The sequence below is a fragment of the Cupressus sempervirens genome, chromosome 10 (genome assembly GCF_028749045.1).
Source record: "Cupressus sempervirens isolate cs-2001-9-10 chromosome 10, ASM2874904v1, whole genome shotgun sequence".
NCBI lineage: Eukaryota > Viridiplantae > Streptophyta > Pinopsida > Cupressales > Cupressaceae > Cupressus > Cupressus sempervirens.
In genome coordinates this window covers 198,985,748-199,006,777 of record NC_143127.1, presented here as the reverse complement: position 1 = coordinate 199,006,777, position 21,030 = coordinate 198,985,748, and the positions used below count along the sequence as shown (strand labels likewise).

The 21,030-nt window shown below is 33.7% G+C and overlaps 1 protein-coding gene and 1 long non-coding RNA gene across 2 annotated transcripts in view; both read left to right on the top strand.

Annotated features, from left to right (window-relative positions):
• LOC149533324 (methylesterase 17-like) overlaps window positions 1-13,404 on the top strand; it is a 50,830-nt gene extending 37,426 nt beyond the window's left edge. The window contains 1 exon segment of the mRNA XM_089803248.1: window positions 13,281-13,404. Within this exon segment, the coding sequence (XP_089659374.1) occupies window positions 13,281-13,404 (124 nt within the window).
• The window catches only part of LOC149533323 (uncharacterized), a 61,358-nt gene extending 40,696 nt beyond the window's left edge, over window positions 1-20,662 (top strand). Inside the window, exon 3 of the long non-coding RNA XR_016356691.1 lies at window positions 20,343-20,662. This is a non-coding gene — a long non-coding RNA (uncharacterized LOC149533323). The remainder of the gene's footprint in view (window positions 1-20,342) is intronic.
• The last annotated feature ends 368 nt before the right edge of the window (window positions 20,663-21,030 follow it).

Below are 21,030 nucleotides of genomic sequence, written 5' to 3'. Positions count from 1 at the left end.
TGGCCACTACCACTGTAATTATGTTAAATGTATTATTTGAGAACTCAAACCGTCTGATGATCCAAGATCAATGGCTGAGGTTTAATTTCGGCCGACATTTCTTGAAAGAAGAAGAATTGTCGAGGTAGTCATCGAAATGTTGACACGTATCAAAGTAAGTTGTATGCGGAGTACAGTGCACCCGGAAAGAATTAAATGCCATGTCAGTGATAGCGACATTCTCTCGCTAGTACGCTACCAAACATTTGGAATGAAGCCTCAACCTTGTTCAAGTGTCCGGAATGGTGACACGTTTCTGTCTAGCATGTATCACTTAAGTTGCAAGAGATAGTATATTGATGTCTTGTCACTGTTAATTACAATTTACAATTGGCCTTTTCCATCGGCGAAGCGGCTTCGCACGCATTACAGAACATGCCACAGTCCACTAGCAGTAGTACTATTACTATTAGTCTTAATTACAATTGGCCTTTTCCATCGGTTAAGTGGCTTCACACGCATTACAGGACAATGGACGGTATTAGTGTTTAATTACAATTGGCCTTTTCGGCACGTACTTGCAATTATGTTCAAGATTTGAGAATATTTGCTAATTTAATGTAATTGAATTGGCAGTCAGACGGAAACAAACAAATAATCCCTAGCACCCTGCCCGCCAAGCTTATTTATAGGCGATTGAGCTACTTCTTTCATCATTTCTCATCTCATTTTTGGTAGTCGATAGGTCTGGTTTGTTAATTGTTTGGTGTTAGTTTGAACTTTGCAGTAAAGATGGACAACCCTATTCACCTGAGATGCATTTTGGAAAAGGAGCAGAAGGCCTTTCTAGGTTGCGTTCCTGAGGAAAACCTCTTGTCAATTTGCAATGAGGTTGTTCCATGCTCTGGTATGAAGTTTGTTATTGCTGTTGTCAAAATGGTTTTGGGGCGTGAGTTTTTGAAGAATGAGAATCGGTATCATGTCAACAGTGACATTACGTCACAATTTCTAGCCTCCCTACTTGACCTCGGAGATGACATTTAAATTCTGTTGCTCCTGAGGAAGATTTTTAAAGTAGTATATTTGGGCGATGACATTGAAATTGTCGCTCATGCAGTTTCAGGAGTGGGGATCCCTTGGGCGGGTGAAGTCCACAAGCTTCTGGAACCTGGCCAGAATGTGGTCCTACAACCATTTTTACGGGGCTTGACTGCTGGGCAGTTGCAACACCATAGGAAATGTGCAAGAATTGGGTTGAATTTTCTTTGAAAATGGTTTTTCCTGGATGAAGTGGAAGATGGCAACAACTGGCTACAAGAATTCGCAACCATGGTCAATTCTGGTGGTTTCTACAACAAATAGTATAGTAGTTCTAGAGTCTAGGGTTTTCCCCTAATTTTGTAAATTTATAAATTTCAAAAAATATCAATGAAATTTCTCGACTTTCAGTTCCATATAAAATTGTATTTCATTGTTTTAACTTCTTATGCTTACTTATGCAACATTGCAATATTTTGCATTTTTTAATTTCTATTGAATTGTTTATAAAAGCTTATGTGAATATAAAATATTATTAGTTCCTGCCTTTGGCAGGAAACTAATGGAATCACCTAGTTCCATATTAGTTCTATAATCTAAAAATTTCATTGATATACCAATGTTTGCAAAAGGTTTATTAATTTGCATTTTTTTGAAATTGAAAAATACTATTTTTTTAAAACTTTATTGGTTCATGATGAAAAAGGCAATGAAAAAATTCAATTTTCTTCATAAAAATACAACTATTTTTTGCAACACCTCTATTAATGCAAGCATTAATTGCAACCTTATATTTTCTTGTGACAAGTGGATTAGTTTAAATTAGAATTTAATTATTTTTATTTTTACATATCTAAACCAATGCTTTTAATAAATTTTCTTTTATTTTTTATTTATATATATAATTTTATTAGATTATACATTTATTTTAACATATATAATTTTTACTATATTGATATTTTTAATTTATACTTTAAAATACATAATATTAATTTTGTATCAATTTTAATAAAGTTCAAATTATTTAGCTTGGTATATTATCAACTTTATTTATTATAAGTGTGTTTGGTTTTTTTAAAGCATAAATGTTATTTTAAAATTAATTTATGTTTTTTTTTTAATGCATTATATTTAACCTTAAGAATATTGTCCAGCTTCTGCAATTGGATAAATTTATCACTTAAACAAGATATATCAAACAATTTAATAATTGAAATTAATCAATTTAACTCTTTTTTTAAAAAATTATACAATTTTATCTATATCTCATGTATAATTAGTTGATAAATATCTTTGGTATGATAAATGTTCTTTAGGATGTCATCTAATTTTAATTTAGCATGATACTATAATGTTTATTTATATATTCTTTTACTATTTTAATTAATATACATCATTGCAGTTATATAATTTAACAAGTGCCACGCCGTGGCATGTACTTGCCTAATAGTTATTAGACTAATTAGAAATTAGGATTTAAATTTTTTTTTTAAAGTTATTATACAAAAATTAGAAAAATAGAATTAGTATGGAATTAAGTTATAGTTGTTATACTAATTAAAAATTATAATTTAAATAATAAATTTAACACTTTTACTAAAATATTATGTCTTTATAGTAAATTGAAAAAAATTCTAAATTTGCATTACATTTATGAAGGGTATACAAAATTTTTAATATTGGTTAAAATAAAGACAAGAATTTACTAATTTTAACTTCAATTAATATAAATTCTAATTAGGTACAAAATAATTTAAATATTTTATTAGAATATATATAATTATACAAATATACATTTAAAATAGTTTACTAAATTATTTAATTTTAATTTTTAAAAATGAAGTTAGTGAAGAAGGTTCTAACCAATCCTTCTCTAGATTTAAAATTGTATAATTTATAGATTATTGCATATCAAAATGTTATCAAAATCACCTAGCTTAGGATTAACCCAATAAACTCTTTTTTCTTGAATTATTAATTTTTTAAATAATATAATTATTTCTTATTCAATTTACAAATTGTGATATTGAAATCTATGTAAAAGAAAATTTATGTCAAAAAGTATGCGACAATCTAGCCGAAAATAAATGAACATGGAGGTAGCCTCCGAAAAAAGGGATCTTATAACACTAAATAAAAAGAACCAATTATCATTCAGATAAATAGTATAGATAATATATGAGAATAATAAATTTATATAAAAACTTTAGAAATATTTGATAAAAAGAAAAATAGTTCATTTTCATTGATTGGTTGATTCTAAACTAATTCACTTATTGTGCAAACTGAATGCAATAGTACTAGCCTACTGGCAAGTACAATAATATACTAACTATACTCGTAATTTAATGGGAGTGGGACCCACGACCCACGGGGCCACCACACCATTCACCCGTGCCGTTGGATGTTTATAGATCAACGACCGAAGTTGAGTTTCGAGATGAAAGGAAAAAGAAACCCTGTCATTTCAAACGCATCTCGAAAACATGACACGTGTCACTAAACTCCTCGGTCGACCAACAAATGACAATGTAGTTTCAATTTGATGATGACGTGACACTAACACATCTGACTCGTGATGTGAGTCATCCTAATACCTGACTACCTTAGTTAATGGGAGTGGGACACACGACCCATGGGGCCACCACACCATTCACCGGTGTCGTTGGATGTTTATAGATCAACGACCGAAGTTGAGTTTCGGGATGAAAGGAAAAAGAAACCTTGTCATTTCAAACACGTCCCGAAAACATGACACGTGTCACTGCTCAGTTAACACATTGACATAATCACATTCCACTTGCAGTTAACAGTGACATTATGAATGACATTAATACATTATGACGGGTTAGGTAACACTAGTGGTCCACGATTCCACTCACATTTATACTTAAAGTGTACTGTGTGACAAGTGTGACAACTATAGACTATAGAGTATAGATTGTACAATTTTGGCATGTTAAGTTTCTTTAATTTTGCAGTTATACGTTGTCTACAGATTTAGAAATTAGAAAGGGGTTACAAATTACAATTTACAAAGTTACAGTGCAACAAAGTTACGGATTCTTAATTTCTGGGTTGAGGATTGTGGTTCGAGGAAAGCAACAAACTACAATCTCTAGACTCTCGGCTCTCTACAAAAATTGAAACTAAGGGCAACATGAACATGAACGGGTAAGTGTAACTACTAAAATCTTGAAAATTTACGTCCCGCATTTTAGATTTTACAACTTTACTGTTTATATTATATAAAAAAATTTAGTCTATAAGGTTTTCATTTTGAATCACCCCTGTAGGCTTGTAGCTGTGTTTAAATATTTACCACGATGGACAAAACAAATACCAAGAATAACATGGGCAAAATAACAGAATTCCACAATATGCTTAAAACACCAGGTTTCAGTGATTTATTCCATGATATACATGATCCTGTTATTCATGGAAATAAGGGTATAATGGAGATAATATTTGCACTTGAAAACAAGTGGAACGATCCAAATAAGGCTTCAAAATTTTGTTCATTTAACCCTAGTGTAAATGCAACTGCAAATAAAATTGCACCGTGGCTAGCTGGGTCGGCACACATGGCGTTATCTCAAGTATTCCCTTGCCCAGAAATTGTTATGTTCTGCTCCGAAAATTATGATGAAAATAGAAAAGCAATTGTGAATAAAGTTACTCAGGAGGAAATTTTGTCCATAACTGAGAGTGAATTTTCTAGTCTGTTGAACCTAGGGTTTCAACAACAATAGTCAAACGTACATATTGAGCTGGGAAAGCTGGCAAATGATTATGAAAAATTAGATGCAGAACAGAGAGATTCTTATATCAGAGGAATAACAAGCGGTTATAGGCTGAGTCCAAATCACATGCCTCCTTATGATTTTGAATTTTTTGTGCCATGGGCACAGGATAGGATTTCCTTGCTAGCATTTTGTTTGGGATTGGATAGTAACAAACAAGTGGATGCCAGCATTCTTGAAATGCTATATCATATTCATTTTAAAAAAGAACCAATAAGATATCATTTTATTGAGCACATTGTTCGTTGCATGCAAGATCAATTACTAATGATTCAAAGAGGTTCAGAGAAGACATTTAGATTCACAACCTACTTGTTCTATCTTCTCCTAGCAAAGCATCATGCATTATTTGAGGCAAACAAGCTTTGCAGTCAGACTGAAGGCCAAAATCCAATATATGAGTGGACACCTTAGATAAGGATGATTGATAATAGAAGGAACTACAACAATTTTGTAGACTTCTTTTTGGCACCAATGTACCATAAAATTACAGGCACTCAAATGCCTAGATTGCCTATTACTTGTAGAAATTGCATTCAACTCGAAAGTGAACTACAATTGGCTGACTGGTACTTAATGGAAGAGTACACTGTGTTAAGGTTTTACGGTTCATGGGTAGAACCCTACAAACTTCCAATACATGTAACAGAGAGGGTATTTGCATTGGAATATGTACGACAAATGGAGAGCACAGATGTACTCTTTCATGGTCAGCAAAAGAAAATGATATTTCCCTCCTTGCCATTCTCCTTTGGAGGGTTCGCATTTGAGAGAAGAGGATTCAAAGTGGCAGAAGCCCTTTTTTCAATTTTTCGATTTGATGTTGATAGTCACCAGCAGTATGATCCACTGAACATAATTGGAGCAAGGCTTAAGGGCATTGGGACTTCTGCAAGCAAATATCAACATGAAAGTATGACTTTGATTGAAAATTTTAAAAACATGGACTCCTGGGAGGAGGTCAAAAAATAGATGGAGAAATATGCTGCTGAAAATAATATGTCAATACAGGAATTGTCATCACAAATAATGGCATTGCACAAATAGAAAGGAAAAGTGCAGGGCATGACATCGTCCAGTTTCTACAAGAAAGCTGATAAACCATCTACAAAACCTATTCCAAAAGAGCTAATGAATGATTGTATAGATGCTGGATGGAGTCAAAGCAAAATTTCTTAATTTTGGAAAATAAGGAAGAATCTCGGTGAGCCAAAGACCTCTTTAGATCGTGATGAGGCTGAAGAGGATAGAATATTTGACGAATTGTGGAATAAGGAGCATCCAACTGAAGCACATCACAGTGATACTGATGATGATTATGATGACCATAATTCTTTGAATCCCTCATCCAGTACACAAATTCAGAGAGGATTTGATGCATCCACCAAACTTCTATATAGCAAAGGGGTAGAAATTGTAGAAAAAATGGGCTACCAAGGTTTTGGTGGTCTGGGTCCCAGTGGAGAAGGGGCTTGGTTACCACCTCAACCACCAGCTGTAGCACCAAAACATGGTCAAAAACCAGGCCTTGGGCATGGAGATCAATCATCAACTCAGTCAATTCCATCCACATTGGATTCATCTCAGTTAATTAAATTTGTTCCTGCTTCATTTACAGTTCCACTTCCAAGCACTCAAATTCAATCCAAATCAATTGTCACTCCCACGGCTGTAGATATCATGGGTACAACTACAACTAGTGGTCCGAAAAGGACATTGTATATAGATGCAAAAAAATTTGGTCCCGGAGATCAAGAAAGTGTAAAGAAGCAGAAGGTTATGACAAGTATTAGTAGTACTACTAGTACAACAACGCCAATGGTGACTGTGAGTCCAACAATTGCCCATCCTTCAGGACAAAACCCTTAGAACAGTCCACAAACCCCACTAATGGGTCTAAGTGTTGGTTATCCTCATGGTATTGGTGGAAGCTCGTACATCAGAGCAAGTGCTACTGCTATTTCACCATTCAAACATTCAATTGTCTCACAAAATCCTGATTTTCGTTACAATGAATTTGTAACTAACTATGAAAAATCAAAAAACAAGAATAGACAAAATAGTAAGACAATGAAGATGGAAGCAATTGCTGCAGCTCGTGATGCAAAACCTGCAACCAACAGGCTATTTCCCACATATGACCCAGATAAAGATATGATGGAGTTCATGGTTGTTATGCCCCCAGCTAGAGATAACAATCCACCAGAGAGTCAGTTAGATCCATCTGAATTTCAAGTTAGCACCCTCCAAATGGATTTATCCAAAATTAAAAATGTGGACAAGATAAATGTGTCCAAAATGACCAACCAAGTGGTCTACAGTTCAGTGATGAAGTTGGAGAGAGAGAAAGGAAAGCTTCAGCGCACAATAGATAAGTTAAAGGTAGACCTAGCAAATGTAAAGGCAAGTGAGAAAGCAACAGTAAACAGATGCAAAGAATTAGAGAAAAGGATAAAAAATTCATCCTGTGGCTCTAAAGAAGCAACTGAACAGTAAGAACAAATGGACGCAGAACTGAAAACTCTGAGGGAAAATTTGGAAAAAATGAGAAAAAAACTCCAAGATGAAAAAGAATCTTCAACAAAGTTATACATAAACTTGGAGAATGCTGCAAATGTAAACAATAAGTTAAATAAAGAATTGGAAAATGAGAGGGTAAAAACAAAAAGAGTGGGAAGAGAAAGCAAAAGGGTGGGAAAATAAAGCAGAGCAAATAAGAAAACATAGTGAACACTAGTACTCAGAAATGAAAGAAGACCTAAAGAAGGCAAATGATACTATTAAAAAATATGAAAATGGCTTGAATGACCATGTAAATAATACAGTAAAGCAAATAAAAAATTACTTCTGGGGGCAAATAAAGACTTCTACTGATAGGTTGTGTGATTGGTTCGAACTCGACGAAGCTCTTACAGATGTTTTTGGGAAGCTGAAAGAGCAACTTGAGGAGAACAAAAGTTTTGGTCAGAGACAGAAAACTGCAAAGTAGATTATGGAAGAAATCAATAGCACTGCTGACAGGCATTTGGCAAGCAAGGGAATTCAGGACTGCATTGGTTCAATAATAAAGGCGACCTCTGTATTTCATAAATGTCAAAAACTAACAGAAGCAGAAGAAGTTCTTGCTTTATTTGGGCCAAAGCTCGCCAAAATGAACAATAAAACAACAAAATTGATATCTCTTGGTTTACCAAGTCCTGGACCTGATTTCTCAACAATGGGTTTCCTTGGAAGAGAAGTTTACAAACAAAAGTTGGAGGACCAAATAACCTCTGATTTAGGCAACCTTTCTCAGGACATAACTCATGAAGGCATTGCAAAGTGCATCAAAACATTCACAAATTTGCATGCACTAGTGGAACGAACATTGCTTGAAACTCGCTCTTCCAAGTATGGAATGCTGACGAGAATGCAGGTCATTTACCATAACATCAAAAAAATTGCCCTTCCAACTGAAGAAGAATGGAGCACACTACAGAAACTTATAGTTTGTATGTGAAAGTACTTTTAGTTTCAATCATCTCTATATCTTTACTATATATGAATATCTTTCATATTATCCTACATACTACAGTCTAGACTCTAGAATTGAGTTTAAAGTAACAAGTTTGAACTTTGTTTTTTGAACAGGATCAATGTTGCAGTCTTGCAATTGCTATTGCCTATGCTAAAATTGCTAATTTACTAAACCGGCCTATCAAATGCAAAAATATACAACTAAAGTTGTAGAGATGTTTTAGACTTGTAGATGTCTTACTGATTTTGATTTTGAGACTTCACATTAGGCAAATCAACTTGAAGCTGTTGTTGCTCCCTTTTTTCTATAAAAGGGAATTCAGGGTCATTGGCTTACAAGATTTGTACCATATTAGCTGAATATTGCAAATGAAAACCATTAATAATTATTAATTGTGGAATTGAATCTATGATTCTATCTAATTTTCATGTTTTCCAATTCAATGTATGTTGAATAAATGAATAAAATAGAAAACAAAATTTTATTCAAGAATTTCAAATTCAAATATGAATGATCATTGATGACATGATATAAACTACACTCTACAGTAATAATACTCTTTGTTCTCAAATTTTAATGATGAAACATAATACATTCTAATTTTTTGCTTTTCTAAAATGAACATTGAATGATAGGATATCATATAGTAGTTAATAAGTTCAAAAAATACTTATTGGTTGCCACTGCTAATTTAGCAGAAATTTCCTAAATTTTCCAATTCATCTCTATGTCATCATCATCATCCAATTCTGGTAGTCCAGTTGCTTCATTGTTCTCTTCATTTTTGTTTGTGTCTTCTTCAACTTCAAGTTCACTCTGACCTCTGCTTCTATGACTCGAACTCCCAATCCCATGGCCAGTGCCACTGCCAACTATACTTGTCCCACTTGGAGTCGCTGTAGGAGATTGGTTAATGGTGTTGCCTAGTCCCACCCTTCTTCTTTTGCATCTTTTCTTCCAGATTTCCATTGCTTTTTGAAAAGGAAAAGTATTGACATTATACCTAGATGTGTATACCCTCAAGCATGATTCCAAATTCTTGTCTAGTTTGTTTCTTAGCTTTGATTTTAGGAAGCCCAAAGAACTGAAAACTCTCTCATCCTCCACTGAACCCAATATCATGGTTTGACATAGATCAGCAAGCTTGAAGTACTCTAAAATTTCTTCACGCAACAATGTGCTCTGTTTTAGTTCTGTCCAAAGCTTTGTTGTCGAGCCCTCTTCATGTGGGTTACGCATTAATTGATATTGATGCTTCATGGTCCTTGCAAAGGTGTCTGATTGCTATCTAAGAAGACCCTCATCTAATATTTCATTGATAGTCACTCCATTGAATTCTATAGATTTGCAAAATTCCTTTATCAAAATCAACAGCCTTCTACGATAATCTTCCTTATTGTTGAAGGACCAATATTGAGGAAACACAATTGCCATGGCCTCAAGCAGTTGATCATATGGGAATCGTGATATTATTTTAGAGGAAACTCTATAGGTTATGTCCCTTGCAGTAGATGCTATAGACTTGACGATCTTGGTAAACTCTTCCCTTGTAACTCTTGTAGCTCGCTTCTTTGGGGCACTGTAGTACATTAGTATCTGAAATCCCCTTACACAAACACATAAATCTCCATTTTCAACGATCTTTAAATAATTATCAGGATCGTCCAAATCTGTTAGTTTTTGCTAGTGATTAAATCTATCATCGAATAAATTTAGGTCAGTATGATAGAGACTATCGAGGGCTCGACATGACATTTTACCCAACTGAGCATATTCTGCAATATACATGGCTCTTTGCTGGGCTTTTTTCATAATTAACCTCATTTCTTCTAGCACGGGAAGAAGAGATGCCAAAGTCAAAAGTGTCTCTATATTGCTTAACATCCGAAGCAGGTCACCACATCTCTGATTTTCTGCATTGTCCCGATTTTTGTACATTAGTCCAATCAAAGATTGATATTCGAAAAATACTCGATGCGCTAGTCCATCCAAAGAGATCCATCTGGTATCAACATCTTTTAGAAGCTTGTTTCCATCGGTAATTCCATCAGCAAAGTGTTGAAATTCCCTAAAACACTTGGGACTTCGACAAAAATATGCATACAACTCTCTTACTAAATCTTCAACCTTGTTTACTGAAGGAAACTTCTTCACAACTCTAAAAGCAAGATTCATCCTATGGGCCATACAGTGAATGGCAACAACATATGGTGAACAAGAAGCCTGCATCTTTGTGCAAAGACCATTCCTTTGACCTTGCATTACTGAAGCTCCATCCACTCCAACACAGACCAACTTCTTTGCTATTGTCAATTCATCCATAGCTCCATATTCAATTAAATTGCTCTTTACTAACTGAAATAAAGTTTCTGTTGTCGCATTGTCTCTCAATTTAGCAATAGATAGTAGATGTGGTTGGTGGACATTATCCTGTACAGTATAAACATGCATGCATACCCATGACGTATTATCTATTGCCGTAACTTCATCTAAGGACAATGCAATAAAGCTTGACTCTTTTATTTTTCTTTGTACATCCTCTATTTCAACCTGCACAATACAACTTGCCCATTCCCATCCACTGTTTATCGACCAATGACTGACAGGATAGTTAGGAACTTTCAGAAAGTGTAAAAAACCACTCATTGCTGGATAGTCCATCATTGGACGCCCTCTGCTCAAAATATAGAAAACATTACTTAATTGAACAGGTTTTCCACGTTCTTCTACTTCACTTGCTTTTGCAAAAATAGCATTAATAGAACCTTGAACTTCACCAGGCTTCGTCTGAAATTTTTGAAACATATAATATTCTTCAGCATTCCTTTTATGTTGACATTGCTCCTTTGTTTTATATCTTACCACTTTTATTTCCTTACCATCTACAGTTGAGGTTTCGTAAATCTTACTAACATGTTTCTCTATGGTGTCTAGTTTAAGCTACAACCGCTTTTCCTTTTTATACTTCCAACTACAAATTGCACATCTGCATTCTACTAGTGGCTCACCTACAATTGGATTGTTCACGGGCTCAATGAATGGATACTTTGCTGCCCAATCAAATTTAAATCTCCTGGCCATCTCCCACTGACGATCAATTTTTTCTTTTGATTTTCCTCTCCCTTTAGTGTCACTGTTACTGTTAATATCACCATCATCATCACCGAAGTCGATTGATTCATCCTGGTACTGGTTATTTACTAGATATTCTTCTTCAAGGTCATCTTCATTAGAGATATCAGGTTCTGCAACTCTGTCACCAGATTTATTAGGCTCCCTAATTTGTTGAATGGACTCCTGTGTAGGTTGAGATTGTACAGGCTCCTCTGATGATGTACCTTCCTTACTTTGACCAACACTGTTGTGTCTACCCCCGCCAAAGTATGAAGATATATTTTTGCATTTCGTTGGCCTCTCTTGGACATCTCCACCTTCATTAGTCCTACTCCTCTTCCTATTTAAATTTGACTGTGACATCTCCATCAAATTAAGGCTGCAATAAAATACTATGGACTCATAGTCGTAGTCTTTCTGATTCTCTACTGATCGCAATACTATGAAGAAGGATCCTTCTTTCGGCATGTTTCAATAATGAAACTCATGTCTTAAATAGACAACTATAAATAAACCGTTTTCATTTTGGCGAATGGGCCGACCATTACATATGATAAGAACTAATATTTGGCGAAGCTCGCATAATTTCAAGTAATCGAGTGGGCGAATAGGGCAGGAATTTGGGACCCCATTGTGTGTGATGCATGGCGAATTGGGTCCTAGGACAAATAAAAATTTCACATAAGAAAATGGGAATTTAGCAAATGATGATCGTCAAAAGAGACACTCAATTAATTCTGTGGCGAATAAGAGTAAACATTAAATATGGGCGAAGAACCCGACTACCAAACTGAAATTATGTAATAATAGTGGCGAACGTTTCAACCACTATATGAGTATTTTATAAAATCTGGGCGAACCGGTCAACTAGTATATGGTGTTTTTTTTCGCCAATTTCTACAGCCTGATCAGGACATATTCGCCATTTGGTGACTAATTGCCACTAAAAAAATCCTTGGGTTCATCATGAATAGCAAGGGAGGAGGTTAACTGTCTTGGTTTTTCTCTGAACACCTGAGATGTGACGAAGCCACTTCTAAAATTACCTTGGGTGTCTGATACAGGAGCATCTTGGGTGTGAGGGCAATCTTGCATCACCCAAAAATACTTTTTTTTAGTCTTTCTTATTTTATTAAGGACTAGTAGATAGGGGGTTACTATTTCTAGGAACTTGCTATTTTTAGTAAGTTTTTCATACGAGTTCGGAATGTTCTGATTTTCCACATAAAGGTCCATTTCATAATTATAAGCTTACCATAAAAAATCTCATTGCTCCAACTTAAGTATTAGAGAAGTTATTGTGGATTTTTGGTAAAAAAAATTGGAGAATAATCTTTAGGCTCATCGTTGGAGGCCTTAGAGTGCCCGGATAAGGTCTAAAAACTTGACAGAAGGGCGCTTACACAATTTTGAAGCTTGTAGATCAGGAGCTGGCATTTCTGAAAAGTTGTTATAATAGCCAATCGAAGCAATGACTCAAAAGTTATGGCCTTCCAAAGTTGGGCTACCTAAAATTTCTAAAATAACTTGTTAACAATGTATTTAGCTGACTCTATATGTATTATTAGGGTCTGTCGAGCCTAGGTATTAAGTTTGAGCATCTAGAACCTTCCCGGGCAACATAAAATTTCCTATTTAAGAAAGGTATGTACATTGTCTAAGATAGCTCTAGGTAGTAATTTGCAGCTTAGTCTTGCAGATTACTATAATGAAGGCACCCGTGTGGGTTAGCATATTATACTTGTGAATTTTGTAATTTTGTATTTGCGGCAATTATAAGAAGTCCATATTTTGTTCTCGCATTTATTGTTACTTTGTTTTTGTTATAGGTTTATAGTATTAAGGGGAGCACACTTCATCACTAAACAAGAGCATGGGGAAGAGAAAAAGACACCAGAGCAAAGGACATCATTATATGTTGCAAGGAATCATCCTAAGCGGCTAATAATTTGAAGCACAAAAAAAGGAGTATTAACAAGAAACCAAGTAAGGGAAGAAGTATGTTTCATATTACAAGTTGAACTGAAGACAACACAAGAGGCATGCAAAGATGAATTTTGGATAAAAGCTATGAGAGAAAAACTCGATCATATAGAGAAGAACAAGAATTGGATACTAGTCCTTAGACCTAAAGACAAGAATGTTATTGGCACTAAATGGGTATTCAGGAACAAGATGAATGAACAAGGTGAAGCAATCAGAAATAAAGCAAGGTTGGTATGCAAAGGATACTCCCAAAAAGAAGGAATTTCCTTTGAAGAAACCTTTGCCCTCGTTGCTAGATTAGAAACAATAAGAATCTTCTTAGCATATACATTAAACAAAAACTTCAAGGTATATTAGATAGATGTTAAGTCAACATCTTTTAATAGTGAACTTGAGGAAGAAGTTTGTATTGAAAAAATTGATGGTTTTCCCCTCACTAAAGACAAAGACATGGTTTGCATATTGAAAAAGGCATTATATGGACTAAAATAGGCACCTAGAGCATGGTATGCAAGGTTAGACAAGTACTTGCTATGATTAGGATTCAAGAAAGGTAACACAAAAAGTTACTTGTATTTTATGACAAGCTCGGATGATTTACTAATCATTGTAGTATTTGATGATGATATTATCTTTGGAGGCAATGATGAGGCTAGTAAGAAATTTTTTGAGGAATGAATTTGAAATGTTTATGATTGTTCAAATGAAATATTTCTTAGGATTGAAAATAACTCAAAATAAGGATTGAATATTCATATCACAAACAAGTATCTTAAGGATCTATTGACAACATTTGGATTAGAGAATTGTAAACCAGTTAGTACACCTATGTTTTAGGATGAAATTTGTCAAGTAGAGATGAGTCTCCTTGTGCAATGCAAACAAAGTACATATCAATGATATGACGATTGTAACTAACTCACATAAGGCCAAACATAGAAAATATTGTTGGTATTGTTGCAAGATTCTAGGAAGACCCTAAAAAAACACATTTATCAATAGTAAAGAGGATATTCAGGTACATCAGAGTTTTGGTTATGTTATGATAGATCAAATGATCTAACTTTGTGTGCATACATTGATGCAGATTGGGTAGGTAATGTGGATGACAAATAGAGTACTAGTGGTGGTGCATTCTTCTTTGGAGGAAGATTGGTTTCTTGGCTAAGTGATGTAGGAACATCTTGGGCTTGCTTGCAATCCTACATGTTGGAGTGATTTTGGCTAGGAGTTGTAGACTCAGTCACCAAAGGAGTGGTGCTCGGTCGTTGTTGGGTATAGTTTTGGCAGAGGAGCTTGATTATTGAAAGGGGCTCGGTCATTGAAGGAGCTTGGTAGATATTGTTGCTTGGATACATTGTGCTTGGCATGCACTGGAAGCTCGAAAATGCTTGTGGTTTGGCTAATGCTCAGCTTGGTTTCTAAAACATATGTTCTGGTCTTGGTTCATGTGGGTGTCGAGTTGTCAGTGAGCTGACTTTTGGCATTTAATTTGTGTTGTAGCCAACTTGTGGCTCAACATATATTTAATGTAAGGGTTTTAATTTGCAATGAACTGGGCTGACCTGTGGCTTAGTTGGGTATAAATAGGGGGTCTTGTGGAGTCTTTAGTCATTTTTTTTCATCCATCTTGGAGAAGAGGATGTGAACTTTAAAGAGCTAGTAGTTGCTGCTTGAAAACTAGGAGATTGCTTGGTGGGCTTGCAAGCACAAGTTAAGATTTCCTTGGAAGTTTCTACCAAAGTGTGGATCTGGACTAGTTGGGATTAGGATTGTGAGTTGGATCTTGTGGGATCTTGTAGAATTGTTATTGTAATTTTTGGCCCTAACGTAGAAGGCCTTATGATCCGGCATATTGCATGTAAACAATTTTATCTATAAATAAAGTATTATGATTTGGTATCAGATCTTGCTTTACTGTTGTGTTTTCACTATGTGGTTATGTGCTAGGGGATAGGACATATTCTTTAGGGATTCTCCTACCTTGCACTCCATCACTAAGCAAGAAATACGACTATGTTTCACAATCTACACCAAAAGCGAAGTATGTGACAACAACAAATAATTGTGATTAGATCATATGGATAAAAGCAAATGTTGAGATATATGTATTGATTTTCCAAAATCTATTATTATTCATTTGACAATAGAAGACAATAAGCATGTCAAAGAACCCAATACTACACTCAAAGACAAAACACATTGCTATAAAATATCATTTTTAGATAAAGAAGGTACCAAAATAGGAAATTAGATTAGAATATGTTAGTATAAAAGATCGAATAATAAATATCTTTACTAAACCATTGCCTAAGGATACTTTTGAGTACCTTAGAGGCATGTTTGGTGTAATGCCCCCACCTAATTAAGAGTAATTGATACAAGGATTACATACGTCCATTAAAATCATAGCATTGTTCATTATGAATTAGATGCTTGATGGTTCTCCTATGGGGGAGTAGTTATTTTGGGCAGATTTATTCAAGAACTCTTATATAATGTTTTGATATAATTGTGTTTGTTGGCACTTCGTATTTTCATAGTGATTTGATAAGAAAATAATGAAAGCACTATGCGACTGACAGAGATTTTGTACATTGTAGTGGCAAATTTTATTAGTGAGGTTTGGATATGACAAGTTAATATATGCAAACTTATATTTAAATTCAAGGATGTGTTTAGATGCTACATATTTGTTCGTGCATGTTAATATGAAAGACCAAATGAGTTACGGTCGATTTAGTGAAGACTAGTAGCAAACCAAGCTGTAGTATGTAGGAAACAATTTACTGGTAAATTTCCTATATATGATGAGAGAGATTGAATGAAGATGATTGATCTTGGATCATAGTTGAAGACATGTCCATGATGATATGTTCATGTCATTAGATCTAGAGATCATTCTATGGAGGTTGTTGAAGTGTAACATGTGATATGTTCATTAGCAATCAACTCTTGTATTGAGACTTATTTTGGAAGTTGTAAGTGTTGTGTAGTGTGTGGAATTTTATTGTAATATCTTATGAAGGTCCTATATAATTAGTTATGCATTGTGAAAGCTCCAAAGGATGACTCAATTAGTTGTTAGGACAAGGTATAAAGGAAAGGTTTTTTCCTTGGGTTGTAGTGTAGTTTTGTAATTTTGTGATTATGTGAATGTGATGTTCAAATGCTGAGGATGTGGCTTTGATTAGATCATAGAAGAGGATTATGTTGAGATTGAATTGAGAACTTCAAAGGAACTTTATTTGCAATTGATTTGCAGGTTTGGTCAATTCACTACTTGGATTAGTTATCCTAAAGATTTGTTTTTTTATAACAGCACTGAAGCAATTTGGACAAGAAGTTTAGTTGTCTTCCTCATGCTCCTTATAGGACCATAATCTTTTGAAAGGATTCAAAGTATCCTAACACATGGACTACATATATTGATTGTATTGTAATTGGCTCCTAAAAGGGTCACATCCTTTCACAAGGAACTTTAGTATTAGTAGATCATATTGTGGGTTCCATCCCCCCAAAGTTTTTCTTTGATCAAGGGTTTTCCTAGATTGTGTCATTGTATATGTTTTATCTCGTGGTATTGTTCACTACATTGGTTATTGAATTTGGATTTAATAAGTTAGATTTAAGTTAGTTGACATGCAACTGATTTGCCCCAGTATTACAAGCACATTTCCTTTCACACAGTAGTACAAGCACATGTGTTCAAAGAAAGTGGGACCCATTTTACTATGCAAAATATATGTGAACACAATACTTTCTATGAGTTGTATGATCGAATGACTCAAAGAAATGTGGTTTCTACATGTAAACCACAATCGCAGGATATGCACAAAATGAATGTTACAGAGCTATTCTTAAACATCACATAGTAAGGAAAAAGTTAAGCTTGGAAAAAGTAAGTCAACTTCAACTATTTAACACTTTAGTCTAGGAATCAAGCCATAGTGTGTGATATTTAAGCTAGACTATGTTGCTCAAGCTTTATAAATGTTTGAGAGAATATTATTGGTAGCGTGTGAAGCCAATCTTTGCAGACCTTATGTTATCCTTTCTTCAAAATGACATCTCATTTAGGCACTCCCGTATGTATCACCCGCTTCATCCATTGATGTTAGTTTAACCTTTTTCACATGCTCAATAGGTCATTACATGGAAAAAATTGGATGAAATAATGATTGAGTATAGTCGTACATTCTTTTATATAAATTGAAAGAACTTTCAAATTTCATTTGTTGATTTTCAAAGCATATAAATGCATTTATGCATCACTTCTAAAATTATCTAAGATATGGTGTAATATCCTGAATTTATTTTATTACATTTATAATTTATAATATATTTCATCAAATAAGTGTTGTATGTGGCTGACAAACATAACATTGAACGAGATCACATTTTGAGTAAGTATTTTGTCAACAATTTGTTTGATTCGTCAATGCTACCACATTTTCCATACATTTCTATAAGACTATCTTTCACAAAGACACTCAAATAGATATCCAGTTCTGACTAATTCTCTATGAATTTCTTTTCCAAGTTTCACTACTTCCAAGCTAACACATGCAGAGAGAATACTCTACAAAGTGATCAACTTTGGCTTTCCAACTGTAAATTGCATTTGTCTAAAAATCTCCAAAGCTTTATTACATAACCCATTAGGAACATATCTTGAAATCAATGCAATCCATGAAACAACATTAGGCTTCTGGCATCTCATGAAAGAGTTGCAATGCTTGCTCCAAATACACATCTTGTGCATTTCTCGATATCATTGTAGTCCATGAAATTGTGTTTAGGTTGGGCATTGTGTCAAACATTTGGTGTACATCCTGAAGATTACCGTGCTTAGCATACATAATAATGATTTTGGTTTGTAAGTAGACATGATTTATAAAGCATATGAGAATGAGGTGGGCATGGAGTAGTTTTCCTTGTGGAAGGATTAAGTGTTGCATGCCTCCATGCAAAAAGGATTCATATGTGATTCTCTAAGTATATAATGAATGCATCATCCTTGATATAAAATCATTTTTATCAAACTGTAGCTTGTACATACCATGTAAATGTTGCAGCCAACAATACCACATTTCTTGAAAGCACCCTGTCAAAATGATTCACATGCCTTCTCTATGCTTCCAAATTTTTATACACATGGACCAAAGCATTACCACTGGAATCGATAAACATTCATATCGTGTAGCAAAGCTTCCATTTTGGCAAGGCATTTAGACTTGTGCTTGTGCAAATATAAACTTTGAATTTTTTTGAAATCTTGCAAATAGAAATGGCGATCGACAATCACTAAACATGACGAACAAAAAAGCAAGCAAGGACAGAAAGATAATGCTTAGACAAAGGCTTAAACATCACACATAAGCTTCATTCCAATACTAGAAGTGTTAAATAGTCAAAGTTGAATTATTTTTTCCAAGCTTAACTTTCTCCTTAGTGTGTGATGTTTAATGGTGGCTCAGGCAACATAAAGATGATGTGAGCCCGATGGGCCACATCAAACACTAATTTGAGCCAATTGTGTGGAGAGAAGCACGGGCGGCCAAGATGAATTCTACGGTCATCCATTGGTTGTATGTAACTGTCAACCATAGATATCAAAGTTCAAGTCATGCCTTTCATTTAGGAATGCCTACAGTGTAAAAATAAAATAAAAATTGTCATAAAAAAATGAAATTCTTTTACATTTAAATGAAGAAAAATGACGTCCAATTTGAACTGTGTTGGCCAAGAAACACATCACAAAATTTTATAATATTTTTCATTTAAATCTCATATTCAAAGTTGGAACATAAAATTTTGAAGTCAGTACCCCATCAATGCATAATCATTATCTTTAATAACAAGAGCTTTGATGGAGCTAGAGTCCCTAGCTTTTGCTAAAAAAGGGTGATCAATATTAAACATTTAATAGTTTTCCAATTTAAAAATTTAAAACTTATGTATCTATCAGATAGTTTCATATCCACTTAGCTTAAACAAGTTAGACAACACTTGCCCATCTCGAAAACCTATTTTTCATGGAGGCATATGCATTAGATTGTACAAATTGCATTTTAAACAGTTGTCAAAGAAATCTACAACGTAACAGAAAGTTATTGTGTAATGAACTAAAAGCAAAAGGCAACCATGTCAACAAACAGGAAAACAAAGTTCTTTTTCATTGTGGTCAATATTTTTTCAGTGGTTCAAAATATTAAGATTGGTCAAAATGTTCACAATATTTTTATAAAATATTACTTTGAATATTTTTATTTTTATTTTTTAAAGATAATTAATAATTAACTTTAAGAGTACAAGTTAGAGAATAATTATATAAAATAATAATATATTAAAATTTTTAAAAAATATTATCTCCATATATGTTAACAAATTAATAAGCCAATCTAACGTAATTTTGTGGAATTACAAGAATTGGATACGATTGTTCCCCTTCTCAAAATTGAGTGGATCACAAAATATGTAATGGAAGTGGGCAAGATATTTTTTGCAAAGAAATTGATTAATTATGAGTGCCTTGTATTTGGTTAGTGTATTTTTTGTTTAAGTAATTTTTTACATACTATTATTTTATTTTTATTTGATGCCTTTGTTGTGAAATATTGATTGTAAATTGATACAACTAAATCGAAAAATATTTTATATCTGAAAATTTCATAGCATTAATCAATACCAACTTGAATTAAATGGTTTCAATTAATTACATCTTTAAAAAAGATTAAATTTGAAGAAAAATATATAATTAACATACATTCTGATTTTTGTTGCTTTAATTATTAGTCATATTATGCAAACTAATATATTTAATTTAATATTAAAAATAGTATTGATATCAAATTTTAGCATTATTTTATAATCTTTATATACTCTTAATGTTTTTGGCCTAGGTGGGGGTGGACGGGCTTTCAGAGTGATCTGTTATTGGTGAACCCAAATAGTGACATTATTGAATTGCAGCTTCAGTACATTGGACACAAGTGAAAATTGCCATCCCCATATTCATAATTTGTTGCTCAAACTTTCACTTGTTGAAGATTGTGAAAAATATGATGGTTTTACGTGATAAGGTTGGGTCTAGCAAGTGTTGTGACTAGGGTTGTATCTCAGTTTTTTATTATACATTTGTGTTTTAGATTGAAATTGTATGAGAATTGTTTGGTCGAGGATGGTTTGTTGTTTTTATTTTTTTGTTTGAATTGAAGGGATGTCTGGGTCCAAGTATATCTTTTGAGTTTCATTTAGTGAATATGTGTGAAATTTCAATTGTTAGTATAGAGTGCTATATAGTTAAAAAAAAATGTTTCTCTTTAGTTTACGTATCTAATTTGTTATGAATTTTTTTTAATATCTTGATTAAGGGTTAAGCTTGATGCTTGTATAATTTTGATCATTTAAATTGTAATATACAGCTAAAATTAAAATTGTGTAGTTGTGAAATTCTTTTTTTTTTTTTTTTTTTTTTTTAATTATAGATGGTTTTTTTAATAATCGTATATTTCATCGCATGAAAATGATACAAAGTGTGTTTGCTTCATTAAATGTGTTGTTTATATGATAGAAATCAATAAAATGACT